The sequence below is a fragment of the Mauremys reevesii genome, linkage group 1, assembly GCF_016161935.1.
Source record: "Mauremys reevesii isolate NIE-2019 linkage group 1, ASM1616193v1, whole genome shotgun sequence".
Lineage (NCBI taxonomy): Eukaryota > Metazoa > Chordata > Testudines > Geoemydidae > Mauremys > Mauremys reevesii.
The window spans coordinates 86,502,172-86,517,386 of NC_052623.1; the positions used below are offsets into that span (position 1 = coordinate 86,502,172).

The 15,215-nt window shown below is 42.5% G+C and overlaps 1 protein-coding gene across 1 annotated transcript in view; it reads right to left on the reverse strand.

Annotated features, from left to right (window-relative positions):
* RBM26 (RNA binding motif protein 26) overlaps window positions 1-15,215 on the reverse strand; it is a 116,302-nt gene that overhangs the window by 11,337 nt on the left and 89,750 nt on the right. The window contains exons 22-24 of the mRNA XM_039525985.1: window positions 4,282-5,467; window positions 3,430-3,508; window positions 2,497-2,584 (exon numbers count right to left, since the gene is read on the reverse strand). Of these exons, the coding sequence (XP_039381919.1) occupies window positions 5,378-5,467 (90 nt within the window). The 3' untranslated portion in view covers window positions 2,497-2,584; window positions 3,430-3,508; window positions 4,282-5,377. The remainder of the gene's footprint in view (window positions 1-2,496; window positions 2,585-3,429; window positions 3,509-4,281; window positions 5,468-15,215) is intronic.

A 15,215-nucleotide genomic window follows, 5' to 3' on the forward strand; every position in this document is an offset into this window, starting at 1 on the left:
AGTTGGAGGCCCCCAGATGAATAGATCTTCGCCTCTTTCGCCTTAGAGGCCGGGGCTTGTTGTCCATGCCGTTCCCGTTCGTTGACAGCAGATACAACCAACAAACAGGGTGACGAGTGACAGAAGAGGAAGTCAAACCCCTTGGAAGGAGCAAAGTACTTCCTCTCTACGCCCTTTGCTGTTGGTGCACTGGAGGCTGGCGTTTGCCATACTGTCTTATATTTAGACTGTATTGTTTTTATGAGCAGGAGCGTGATTCTGGAGGGGCCTTCAGGGCTTAGGATGTCCACCATGAGATCCTCCTGCAAGTCCAAATTTTGGGCTACCCTGCAGAGCAGCTTTTGGTGTGCCCTGTGATCAATCGGGGGAGGCCCTGAAACCGCTGTACCCGCCACGGCTTCACCTGGCGAGGACAAAGAAGTTAAGACCTTTTGCGCTTAATCCTCCAGCCCTTCCTGTGACTCCTCACAGGCTGGGGCTCCTCTGGGGTCTGCCCAACCGAGCGTGCTTGAGACGGCACCGGGCTCGGTGCCATCCCAGCTCTTTCACGCTCCGATGCATCTGGTGGTCTGGAAACCATGGCCTCCTTGTGAGAGGAGGGACGCCCATGCGGGGAGTGGGACCGATGCCCTGAGAAGCCGGACCTCGAGGTTCTGGAGGGGACCCTTGTTGCTAGTGGTAGGCCCATGGTGTCCAGAAGGGCCACTGCCCCGGTGGGCCCCACTGCGGGTACCACGAGGCTTGGTGCTCTCTGCTGGTTGGTGCCCTGCGGGTACAGCTAGAGCGGCCCAAGTCCGCCTCGGATTCCACGGACGGCAACCTCGAGGGCTGCGGCGGTGCTGAGGAACGGTGCCAGTCAGGGACTGGTCTTGTATTGACCAGGACTGGGATCGGGAGTGGCGCCTTGCAGATTGGGACCGGGATCGGTACCAGTACACTTGAGACCGGGAATGACGGCCAGCGGTCAGGCCCGGCCTTGAAACGTTCCCGTGTCTGCTTGGAGAAGGAGCCGGGGAACACTGGGGTGGCGGGGCCAGTGCTGAGTGCGGGCTGGGACCAGACGCCTTCGAGGCCTGCTGAGTCAGGGGCAGCCTGGAGTCTATTGAGGTGGAGCTCGACTGGGACCGACGCCGGGAGCAGTGCCGGGATGGTGACCTCAATGGGTGCACCATTGCCGGTTTGCCTCTGGATGGCAGTCTCGGTGCCGGAGGCTTCTCCTTGGTCGGGAGGAGGCTCGCTACAGACAATTCAATGAGGCCCTTTGCCACCTCAAACGTGTTTGGCATGGAGGGTTGTTCTGGGAGCTCCTCCAGCCCTCCTCCTCACTCAAGGCGCTTACCCCGGGGCTCGACGGGCCTTTAGGCCTACCAGGGTCTGTCCCAGGGCAGCACTGCCCTTTTGCGCACTCGAGTCCTTCATGGGCGCTGCTCTCTTATGTGGGGAGCGCCCTCGGGCCTTGGGTTGGCCCTTTGCCTGGGTTGGTGAAGTCGACCGGTGCCGGGGCTGGTCGTGTTGTCTCGGTGCCGTAGGCTTAAGATACCCCACCAGTGCCGGATCACGAACCAATGCTGGAGCACTCCGCACTGAGGCTGCTGGAGCCGTGGGACGGTCCAAAGTTGAGGGCTGTAACACAGCCTCCATGAGCAGCTGCTTAAGTCGAAAGTCTCTTTCTTTTTTAGTTCTTGGCTTGAAGGCCTTACAGATTTTGCAGCGCTCTGTCTGATGTGATTCCCCCAGGCAATGGAGACACGAGTCATGGGGATCGCTAATCGGCATAGGCTTGCGGCACGTGGCACAAGTCTTGAAGCCTTGGGCGTAGGGCATGCCCCGCCGCCCAGGGCCGGTGCCGGAATTTAGCTAAAACCTAGAACAAATGAAGCTTAAATATCTACTAAGATACTGCTAACAACTAACATTGATAACTGATAACAATGCTAAGGGACGCTCTCAGTCAAGAGATAGGAGATGTTCCAACGCCGCCACGGACGGTAAGAAGGAATTGAGGGACGGTCGGGCCGGCAGGGGTATATATGCACCAGAGCGGGGTGCCGCTCTGGTGGGCCCCCCCTGCCGGCACGATGGGCGCCGCTAAGGGAAACAGTTTCCGACGTCCGTGCACGCGGCGTGCGCACACCTAATGTGTAATGGACATGAACAATCACTTGAAAAAGAAATTATGTTTCCTCCCGGTTTCTTTAAGCCAAATTTTCACTTGTTAATTTTACAACCCCCACCCCCCGACTCAATTTCTATAACCCTGGCTTTAAGAGTTATTTAAAAGAAATTCTCACTCTTTTGTACATGGCTTTTGAGACAAAGACAAGTTACAATTTCTTTGACTTTCTCTTCCTGTTACCCCACAACTTTGATAGTTTTCCCATCATTTTCTTTTAACTCAACGTTTTCAATGAGTTACAGCTTTGTATTTTTCTGTCTTAAGTCCTTCATCATCCAACATCTAACAAAAGGCCATCTTAAAGAAAGAAAAAAAATTACCTTTTTCCTTAGAAGTCGGCAAAAGTTTACTTGAAAAAACAAGGCAACTATTCTTGGTGTTTCATACTAGCAAAATTCATTTGCAGAACTGTTGGATACAAAACAGAGCAATTTAGCTAAGCACACATGCATACATGAGCAGAATCACATTCAGGGGGGGATCAACTCAGTAGGGAAATTAAAGTTGTGAGATGTATGGATTGTTAGATTAAAAAAAAAGAAGGCTGCTCCACAAGAGAGACTTCAAGTGATGACTTTCAACAGTGGTCAGACTGTGTGAAGGGACAAAGAGGACTCTGGTGCTAGGCAATAGGAAGGAACCAGGAAGATGGCAGACATACATGGCATGTAGTTTGGAGCAAACCATAAGGTGTCTAAAAACCAAAAAGGGCAGCTTGAAAAGGATTCAGAAGTAAATGGGAAACCAGTTTAGATTGTGGAAGGGTCTATATGCTGTACAGAACTCAATCATTACTATTATAACTGGGGGGGGTCTCTGGGCACTAAACACAAACACTGGCCCACTCTAGCTGGGGGAGGAAATGGCTGTGCTTGTTTCTTTAATGTGTGAGAAAGTGAGCTGAAGCATTGTGACCCTGGTATTCTTCAGTAACTAGAAGAGATATGACAAGAAAGAGTACAAAATACATGACAGCAACAATGTTTTCATTTTCACCCTAATTTTGGAGGCACATAATTTTAAGTTTTTCGTAGGAAGACCACGAGTAAAGGGATTAATATGAAATGGAATCTCACACAGCTGTGTCACTAGTTTGAAGTCAGTACAACTGAGCAATCACCAAAAGTTGTGACTATCTGATATCTAGGTGAAGTGACTTAGTTTCAGCTTCTTTGAATATGGACCCATATAAAAACCTACACCCTAACAAACTACTCAATCTATGGAGCATGCACAGTCCTCATCTGCAGTACCTGATGTGTGGAAAAACACAACTCTTCAGTCTCCAACATTTCAGTCTGGCACCCTTCAAACTGGCACCCTTCAGAAGTACTAAATAATTAAAAAATAAAAAGTTGAAAAGTATGTATTTACTAAATGAACCAGAATAGCTCATTTAGAACACTACAGAACACACACCAAAAAACCCTTCAGACCACCGATTTAGAAAGCTATTCTGAGGGACCCTCTTACCTCAGGGATGATACTACTTCCATTTCCCTTCATCTCCTATTTTACGAATAAAAGGGCTGCCTGCAGAGTAATAATGTTCCAAGAAAAGACTTAAGGGGAGGTGGTAATTTGCTCCCAATTAAATAAAGACTGCACAGAGAAAAATATTACAAGATCCAACTACCACCTCTGCACCTGTCTGATGAGAGGTGTATTGGATATATATTACACTTATTTGGGGGCTGATGGATACACAAGGCTCCAATAGCAGATATGCCTACAAGAGACCTGAGGAGGAGCCAGAATGCTACTTTAAGGAAGATGGAACACTTTCTTTTGGGTATAGGAGTTTCTCTATTTCTACAGGGCTAAATCTTAGGGTTTTTCTAAAAAGAGAAGAACTGCAAACCTATGAAACCAATGTAGAAGATAGTGCCCTGTGGAAAAAGTGTGTATTTAGTATTTCTGCAAGCTCTCAGTTCTATTAGCATTTCTCACATTTATAAGTTTTAAAAAGTAACTAAATGAACAGACCATAGTATGGACTGATCATTTTCCCAAATGTAGTTTTAAAATGGAAAAAAAAATCTTTGCGAGGACAAAGGAGATATATTAATATATAGGCTCAAAGTTCTAAAGACTAGAATACCTACCATTCACTTTTCTTAATGTATTCTTCTGTTATATTTCTTTAGTGCATATATCTTTGTGGGATCAAGTTCTCTTCTGTGGGTCCACAGTATATGCATACAAATGTTCTTCTTATTCATTAAATGTTATTCTATTTGAAGCAGTTTGACTTAAATTATGTTATCAGTTTTAAAATTTAAAATAGGTTTCCAAGGCTTTTATGCAGCAAAACCATATACTAAAATACAATTGTATATCACCTAAAAATGAGACTTCACATTTCAAGTTGTTAGTTTTTTTTATATATTCAATAGGACGTTGATGTAAAAAAAAAAAAAAAGACAGTGATTATAGCTCCTTTTGTGAGTATGGGGGTGGGGGTGGGGAGGTCACCATTTGGAATGGTCTTTCTTCTTTCCTTTTTTATTTTTTTCCATTTTCAAGGGCCATTGTCTTAGCTTTTTTGGTTATTGCTTTTTTTCTTTTTTTTTTTCTTTTCTTTTTTTTTTTTTTAAAGACCATTCCATTTATTTATTTTTTTAAACATCTTAAAGTCATAAGGACTTATATGCAAAGCAGTCATACACTGTATCATTAAAACCCATACGTAAAATACGTACACAAATCCAACAAAAGGCTAGTACATAGTAAAGCCTAAGCATACTACTATGCAATATTATGAATACATAACTTTAGAGACTTCAGTTTAGTACTGTTATCTATTCATTTCTGAAAACATTCACAAAGATTTTAAATGCAAATTTTCATTCCATATCTGGAATAGAACAAAAATTATCTATGTTATAACAACTCTTGGTCTTTTTTTTGACCAATTCATTAAATTACAAAGAATCCAAAGAATTCTCTAACTTTCAGGAGAAGTATGTAATAAAAACATTGCATATGTTCCTAATAAGATGTCTTTAGCAATCATTTACTGAAACAACTCAAACATGAATCTGGCAAAATACAGGATTGATCAGCTGCTTTTTAGTCTATTTCTGAAATCCAACTTCATCACATTTACCCAAAAACCTTTTAGTACAAACAAGCAAAAGTACATTAGGTAATACTAATGCAATGTAGGTACAGTTCCAGCACTTTCTCTGATCAGTTGAATCATCTTCTCCATGAACGAGATTCATTATCCTCTTCCTCTTCATCATCATCTTGAAGCAATGAGTCATCCACCAAGGATTCTTCCTGAAACTTCAAAAGAAAAATGTGTTAGGCTCCATTTCAAAAAAGGTCAGAGAATGTAAAAGATAAAAACAAAAAGTAAACTTCTGCTACATAGACTTTAATGAGGACGAAGATTATATGTGGACATTCCCTTTTTAATTTGAAACAGAAAAAAATGAAGGTTACTTCTAATCCAAGTTCTTCAAGATGACTTCATATTCACACTTATGGTAGTGCACCACCTCGTGGATAGAACCTTCCAGCAGCTCCCATTGGCCCGGAGCAGCGATCCACGGCCAGTGGGAGCTGCGATCGGCCGGACCTGCAGACAGGGCAGGTAAACACACCGGCCCAGCCCGCCAGTGGCTTTCCCTACACAAGCAGCGACCCCCTGTTTGAGAAACCCCGATATCAAGCATGTAACAGACTCCCATTTATTAGCATGAGGTTTCAGAAAGAAACTGTCTCATTGAAATGGATCTCAAACATTTTCATAAAAATCTGGGAGCAAGTTTAAGAACTGCTCTATCTTTGAGAAAATTTGTAAATGGTAGCTCAGCTATCAGGGCATGCAACTCACTCACCTTCTGGCTGTGATATCAGTGATGAAGACCACATTAATAGATAAGTAAAATAAAGAACACTTCGTCATGGTTCGAAGAATGACCTCATAGGCGAAGATGAGGCCAAATTAAGATCTCAAGATAGACGGGATCCCATAGAGGAAGATACATGTTATATAATTCAGACTTTAATGTCAGAAGGGACCATCGTGATCATCTAGTCTGACCACGTGCACATTTGCAGGCCACAGAACCTCATCTATCGACTCCTCAAATACACCCCTAACATATTGCTAAGTTACTGAAGTCCTCAAATCATGGTTTAAAGACTTCAAGTTACAGAGAATTCACCATTTACTCCCCGACCCCAAATATGGCCATCAGTTAGACCAGAACATGTGGGCAAACACCACCCGGCAGATAGCTGGGAAAGAATTCTCTGTAGTAACTCAGAGCCCTCCCCATCTAGTATCCTGTCTCCAATAGCTGGGTATTTTTGCTACTAGCAGTTGCCAATGAATCACATGCCATAGTAGGCAATCTTATCACACCATCCCCTCCATAAACTTATCAAGTTCAGTCAGGTTTTTGCCCCCACTGGTCCCCTTGGAAAACTGTTACAGAATCACATCTCTGGTGTAGAGAAATCTTCATCTAATTTCTAGCCTAAATTTATGTATGGCCAATTTATAGACGTTAGTTCTTGTGTACATACTGGCACTTAACCTAAACAACAACTCTCCCTCCTTGGTATTTATTCCTCTGATATATTTATAGAAAGCAATCATATTTCCCCTCAGCCTTCTTTTGGTTAGGCTAACCAAGCCAAATTCCTTGAGTCTTGTTTCATAAGATAGATTTTTCATTCCTCGGATCATCCTAGTAGAGCTTCTCTGTATCTGTTCCAGTTTCAATTCATTTCTCCAACATGGGAGACCAGAATTGCGCCCAGTATTCCAGAGGTCCTACCAATAACTTGTATAATGGTAACAACACGTCCTGGTATCTACTGGAAATACCTCACCTGATGCATCCTTTGACCGCATTAGCTTTTTCATGGCTGCCATCACACTGATGGCTCACAGTCATCCTGTGATCAACCAGTACACCAGGTCTTTCTCCTCCTCTCTCGCTTCCAACTAATAAGTTCCCAGCTTGTAGAAAAAATTCTTGTTGTTTGTCCCTAAATGCATGACTTTGCACTATTAAATTTCATTTCATTTCTATTACTCCAGTTTACAAGGTTGTCCAGATCTTCTTGTACAATATTCCGGTCCTCCTCCATATTGGCTATGCCTCTCAACTTTGTGACAAGTTTGTGAGTGGTAGCCATGTTAGTCTGTATCAGCAAAAACGAGGAGTCCTTGTGGCACTTTAGAGACTAACCAATTTATTTGGGCACAACCTTTCGTGGGCTAAAACCCACGTCATCAGATGCATGGAGTGGAACTGATGAAGTGCATCTGATGAAGTGGGTTTTAGCCCACAAAAGCTTATGTCCAAATTAATTGGTTAGTCTCTAAAGTGCCACAAGGACTCCTCTTTTTCCCAACGTTGTGTCATCCGCAAATTTTATTAGCACACTCCCACTTTTTGTGACAAGGTCAGTAATAAAAATGTTAAATAAGTTTGGTCCCTGAAGACTGATCCCTGAGGAACTCCACTAGTAACCTCCCTACAGTCTGACAGTTCACCTTTCAGTATGACCTGTTGTAGTCACCCCTTTAGCCAGTTTTTTATCCCCCTTTCAATTCTCATATTAATCCCCATCTTCTCCAGTTTAACTAATAATTTCCTATACGGAACTGTATCGAATGCCTTACTGAAATCCAGGCAGCTTAGATCTACTGCATCTCCTTGGTCTAAAACATCAGTTATTCTCTCAAACTCCTTCACAAACCTTTTCACAGAATCATACAAAAAGGGATCTAACATCGACCAAAATGGGGTAAGCTGAAATAGCAGTCAAGTGAACTTTTAAAGGACGATCCTTAAGTCTTCAAATACATTAAATATTCCAAATACAGGGTATGGAAGCTACCACTGGCAAATCAGATTTTCCCTTCATCCAGACAAATCTAGTTCATTTTAACTAGTAACACTTTCTCGTAGACAGTTTTCTAGTGTTAAGCCATACATTTTGTACCAAAGAAGAACATAGTTGCTCATGAGTAGTCATAGTATGACGGCCCACGCTGTGGATCTGGATGAAGAATCCCATCTTGCAGCTGTGACAAAATATCTGGAGACAGAGGAAGATTTACATACCATCCGACAGCTGAAGCAGGCCCATGCACCACTACTGTCTCAGCCATGCTGGAGCAATCAATGTAATTTTTTCCCTGTCCTGTCTAATCTTCACTACTTTCTGAATCAATGGAAAGAAGAGAAAAGTATACAGAAGAGCCTTTCCCCCAATGTAGAAGGAAGGCTTTTTGTTGATTTCTGTCACAAATAAGTCCATTTCAGGTTGATCCTAATGGGAAAAGATGTCATGACAACCTGATCCTTCAGGGACCGTTGTGAATCTGAGAGCTGTCCCTGCTGAGATGATCTGCTAACAAACAGCCTTCCCCTGCTAAATGTGGGGCTACTGGATAGCGCTCCTGACAAATGCATCAATCCTATAACCTAACTGCTTCAGTACATAACTGGAGTGAGTGAGTTCCCTCTTGTTTGGTCATGTAAGACAAAGTGGTTGTACTGTCCATTGCTACCTAGACTACCTTCCCCTGTATATGAAGAAGGAATGACTTGAGAAATGAATGACTCTTAATTCCAACATGTTGATGTGCAAACTTTTCTCTTGAAAAACAGAGCTACCTTGGATTGTATACTGAGCTATAGATGGGCTCCCCCATCCAGCGTTGGAAGCATCTGACATTTTTGTCAATGAAGGCGAAGGAGGACTGAACAGAGCACCCCTGAAAAGACTTGTTCCTCCATCACCTTCTCGTACTGACAGTCTTGAATTTACAAAATCACTTGTTCTATTTTTAGAAACCTATCTTCTGGAAGAAAATCTTTCCCTGCTACTGAAGTGCTGTCTATACTAGAAAATTAGGTCAGTATAACCTCACTTGAGGTGTGAAAAATCCACAACCCTGAATGACAAAGCTACACCAACCGAAACTCTGGCATAGACAGTTCTAGGCCAACGGGAGAATTCCCCCGTTGATCCAGCCACCACCACCTCCTGGGAAGGCGGATTACCTAAGCCACTGCTGCGTGACTGCAGCATTTTAAGTGTAGACAAGCTCCGAGTCCAGTAAGCAACCTATAAAGGGAATTCTCTGAGTTGGGCACAGATTTGACTTCTTGACATTGAGAAGCAGACCCAGATCTGAAAAGAGCAAGATCTTAACCTCAACATCGAGTAAGAGAACCTTGCATGTAGTCACTTTCAGTAGCCAATTGCTCAAATGCAGGTAAACAAAAATAGCAACACATCTGAGAAAACAGGGTATCACAGAAAGGCGCTGGGGGGGGCCGGGGGGGGGGGGAACCCAACTCTTGGTGCTGCTGACAGGCTGAATGGGATCACCTTATATTGGACATGGCATCTTGCCACCAATAGCCACAGGTATTTTCGATGACTGTGCCACATAGCAATAATGTGTGTCCTTGAAATCAAGAGTGGTGAACCAATCCACAACTGTAAGCAAGGAAATTGTAGATGCCATGGTTAACATCCTAAAGTAGAATTTTCGAATGTATGTATTCACATTTCTTAAGTCTAAAATTGGACTTAAGCCCATCTTTTTTCTGTATCAGAAAATAACTTCAATAAAACCTCTGTTCCCAAAGATATTTGGATACTTCTTTGATAGCTCCTACCTAGAGCAGCTTGTGAACTTCTGTAAGCAAAATCAGCCCACGAAAAGGGTCCCTGAAAATGGAAAGGTAGGTGGAATTGAAAGGAGGCAGTTTCATGAATTGAATGACATAGGCTTTTTCTATAATGTCTAGTACCCATAAATCCAATGTAATCAGCCTCCCTCCGTTGATAAATCAGGCTAGTCTGTCTCTGAATAACAGAGGAGAATGATCCTCACTGATTGGTCAACAACTCTTGATCCTCAAATCTTGATATCAAATCTGAGGCATGGTGTTAGCTGAAGATGAAGAAAAGGGAGCTGGTTGCCTCATCTTAGGTCTAGAGCTGAAAGACCTTCTTATGCTCAGTCTGAAATGAAGACACGGATTGCTGCTGCTGACACCTCTGGCTACACACAAAATAAGACTGACAACTGTGGGTAATACTGTCTCTGGTATCTAAATGATGGAGTAGGTGGTCTCTTCCTGGTCATGAGACCCAGACAACGAACACTAGAGCTAGTCTCCTTCAATTTTTCCAAAAGCTCATCTGTCTCAAGTACTGAAAATACACAAGTGTGGTTGCTGCCGTGTTGGTCTCAGAACTTTAGAAAGAAAAGGTGGGTGAGGTAATATCTTTTATTGGAACAACTTCTCTTGTGGAGAGAGAGAGAGAGAGAGGCTTTCCATCTTACACAAAGCTCTTCTTCAGATCCCATGTAGATACCACCTCACCCACCACAAGCTCTGCCTCAGAGCAGAGTTAGCTTATAGCACTGAAAATAAATGAAACTTTTAAGAGTGTGTAAAGTTGTTTAATATCCTTCATTTTGTACTACAAAGATTTTCTTTTTAAAATATTGTGAAATATAATATAAAAATCAGCACCTTGCCTCTGTACAGCAGCTCAATTCTCCAACATTAATGTGACATCATCTGCATAGTTCATGAACAGAAACTTCAGGAGATTTACATTACCTTTCCTCTTCAACTAAGTGTATTACGCTTAATGCTCGCCTTATCTGCTGTTATCAAACTGATTTTTTTAAAAAGCTGAAGATTCCCTTGTCTGGGGATTAGTCCTGCTTTAAGAAGGGGGTTGGACTAGATGACCTCCTGAGGTCCCTTCCAATCCTGATAATCTATGATTCCAACAGATAATTTATTAAAAAACATTACAATGTGAAATGCATTCTGGCAAGGTGATTGGAACAGTGTACAGAAATTGAAATATTTGTCAAGTTAGACTTGTGCTACAGAAAGTAAAAATGAGTTTGGGATAATTAGACATTTTAAAAAGAGAGAATGGGTTGAAGAATGAAGAGACAATGAAAGAAAGTAAGCTTATGGTAAACAAAGACAATAGGTGGTTTTGGACATATGTTCATTCCTTCCCCATAATTTTTCTCTAGTGTTGAATTCATTTGTCTCAACTGCAAAAATGCATGATTCTTAAAGGAAAAGCTTTTTAGACACCCTAGTAATTATTTTTAGGTGTAGGCATATTCACTATGCCTATCTAGTTCAATTTTGAACTTGATTGTAAATTGTTGAAGTGTAATGTCTCATTTTAGACACTATGATTTGCAGGAGGAAAAATATCAAATGGGATAGATTAAGTACCTTTGGTTGTAAAGAGGCAAAGTGACTATGAACATATGAGTTAGACTATTTTCCAGTATACTGTTTTAAGGCTCCTGGCACCATAAGAGCTTGGACATGTATAATACATTGAAGAATCATAAGAACTATTAAAACATGAGATGCGCATCATCTGGTCTTCAGAGAGTCTCCCATTTTTATGTTTTCTACAATCAAGAAAGTTCAGCTTCATTCCTCCCCCCCATTTTTTTTAAAATAAATTATATTTAAGAGCTTTTCCTCTTCAAGTGGCTCTGCACATTTCCATGTATCGATACTGTGCTGTCTGGTGGCACCTCATGGTTGAGCCTTCTCCAAACAGTGCCTGCTGGAGTGCACGTGTGCTCCATCCCACCTCTCCCCTCAGTGTCTGGGAACGTTCTGAGGTGGAGGCTATGTGAGCAGTGCCGTGCCCTCTAGCATCTCAGTTCCCTCCAACCACCGTGGTAAACAGAAGTTACCTCCCCTGGTCCTTCAGATAAGGAGCATTCTAAGTGCCTTGTTAGATTTATAGTAGTTTACTTCTAGTACAGTTAGTATAAAATAGTGTTTTCATACAAATAGTGCATACGCTTATTAAGGTAGGTTCCTTTGTGTTAGGGCAGAACCTCCGAAAAAAAAAACAACCTGAGTTTTGAGATTTGCTTGGTGCCCTGCTGTTTTCTGGGTGTCGGACAAGCATATGAGGCTTTTGAAATGTCTGGGCAAGATACATTCACCTCTGGGTGCTCCGTTTGCCAGACTAGCTTCCTGAACTTGTAAGGATAGGCAGACCAGGCTTTAGGTACTGTAGCTCAAAGAAGTTCTGGCCACTAAACTGCCCAGTTCCAGAGGTTCTGCAAATGAAGAGGACTGATTTGGCTTCAGTGGCTTCCTTAAGTAAGGAGACTTCAAAGTTGTGCAGATCGCTATCTGTGCAGAGTTCTGCTCCTTTGGAGAAAGCTACCAATGCTTCAAGGGCACTGGAGAGAGCCTGTCAGGAAAGTCAAGGAACCTAAAGCTATGTTGGTTCCAGCTGCATGAGAACAGAAGCAGCACCTGTGGGAGAAGGCAGCCACTGTTAGCAGTGCCATATCCCACTTACTAGACCCCTCCAAAACAGATGTTGCTACTACAGTTCCAATGGTAAGCTCAAGTCTGTTCCAGGCTCTTTCAAGCCCATTGTTGAGCAATGGAGTGTTTTCCCGGATCAGTCAGTTTCCAAGTTTGTGGCGCTGAGCCAATCCTCTGCCCCAGTTCCCAGGGCCACCATCAGAGGATAACAGTAGTGGCTGATGTCCATTTTCCTCTGCCTCAGAGTCCCTCAACTTTGAACGACAGGAATTTGGCAGGGAAAGAAATGATCTTTATTAGTCCCACAACCTGCTTCATCTGTATTTAAATCTCAGCCAATAGATTAGGACTATTGGAAACTATGCCTATTGCCATTCTGGGGTATTGGTTCAGTACAGCCTCAGAGGAAAGAGTGCAATCTATTGAATTATCTGCCCACCTTCTTTGTCTCTTAGGGTATTACTTGTGCCCATACAAACACACAACCTGTTTTTTATGGATAATGGAACTTGTAAACAAAAAGTCAAATACTTTGGTGAATTGAGTGTCCACAGACACTACTAAGGCAGTCAGGTATTTTCAGTTTATAAGCGAAGCGTGCATGAAAGTCAGAACCATTTATTATAGAAACAATGAAAAAAACGGATACTGGCTGGGATAAAACCAAAACTGAAAGGAAGAATCAGTGTGGAATTTCTCTTTCATGCAATTTGATGACCACTGCATTTTCTGAAATGTTATTCTAAACTGGGGGTCGGCAACCTTCGTCACGCAGCCCATCAGGGTAATCCACTGGCGCAGGCACAGCCCCTCGCAGCTCCAAATGGCCACGGTTCACTGTTCCTGGCCAATGGGAGCTGCAGGAAATGGTGGCCAGCACGTCCCTGTGGCTCACCGTTTCCATTAGCCAGGAACAGCAAACCGCGGCCACTAGGAGCTGAGCAGGGCCATGCCTGCAGACAAAGTAAACAAAATGTCTCACAGCCCGCCAGCGGATTACAGACGGGCCGCATGCCAAAGACTGCTGACCAGTTCTAGAATTTGTCTACTTAAAATCAGTGTATATATTTCAAATACTCACGAGTGCATGGGCTAGCAGTAATACAGAAGTTCTCTTAAAGGAAAAGCTGACATTTAAGAAATGCAAAATGGTCTTAAAGGAACTTTGATTGGAAATCCATTATGTATGGGACTTTACTGAAGGAAAGAGGGGACTAGTTCAGTAATCATTGGAGAGAATGTAAATTAATGCAACCTGGTTAAGTAAACAAGATAAAAGGGAACGATAAGCTTGTATGGTTAAGAATATGATAGGAAAAAACGACATAAGAAGTTAGATTGCTTGAACATACATATACCAAAATCATCCTGGTAAGGAGATAATTAGGACATCTATAAAAGATCCACCCAGGTGGAAAAATAATTATGATCAGAAGACATTGAATGTAAAATTTCAGAGACTATTTCAACAATAAGAAGAAGATTTTAGGAAGCATACAAAAGCAATGATCTGCTAGAGCTTACGAAAACAGATTTGATCCAAAATCTGCCGCTACCCTCCCTCCCACAAGAGCCACATTGGACTGATGGCCATAACAAGACTCAAAAACAAAAGTCAGACCCGAAATGGCTAGTAGGAGGGGAAAAAAAAGTTAATCAAAACAATAATGCAAAGGATCAACAAAAACTTAACTCCTAAGCTACAGCTTCAGTTCCAGTCCCAGAGAAACAAATATCCTGCATCACACCCTCTGCACTTTCAACTATGAAAAGTCAGGGGAGTCTCACCCATTCACCAAGGTTTCACACAGTTTGTGATTTACATTCACAGAGAAAACACCAACATGTAGCTAGTTGATCCCTAAACTTTTTCCCCGATTACATTAAGGAAACCTGACTCATTATGTGGATAAAATCTCTACACTGAGTTTCTCTTCCCCTCAAGGAAGCCCCATCAGAGGTCCCTTTTCCAGGCAGGCAGTGATTCTCTTGTCTCTGGGACCTAGTTCTTTCCAGGACTGAAAGGTTTTTCCCTCTGCCAAGGCATTCATCACATCCAAAACCCTGCTTCTTTGCTCCCAACTTGTATCTCCCCCAACCCCACATCACTCTCTAGAGCTGAAGGCCCCAATTTCCAGACTTGATGTTTCAGCAGGAATTGTAGAATGAAACTGACTGCAGCCCATCTATAGAAGAGAGAATCAATTTCCTGCCTCTATTCCAGTGTTTTTAAAGGACATTACACCCCCTCACTATGTAAATTGTAGCTTACTTTACACTTGCCTTTATTCTTTTTCTCAGAAGCGAATACAATTACTGTTGATCTACAGGGTAATATAGCCAGACAACTCCAGAATTCACTTTTGCTCCTTCAAGAAGTTTCTTCAGCAGATCCCCACTAATAAACTAGCAAGCAGTGACTGCTTTCAGGAGGAAGACAGAGAACCAAGACTGAAGCATTGCTTTCCATATTCAAGCATCTGATCTGGCTTTAAGAATTAAAAAAAAACAATGCTTCATTAAAATATAAATTGAAATCTAAGTGGCAATTTGCAAATTTCAAATTTGGAGGCTCCAAGAAGGCACAGTCTGAACTGAAGTGGCCTGGTCTATCCCTTTTTCTAAATCTCAAAAGATTTCATCTGTTTAAGTAACGAGTACATGTAGAGACAGCAATCTGATATGTAAATCTGACTTCTCCT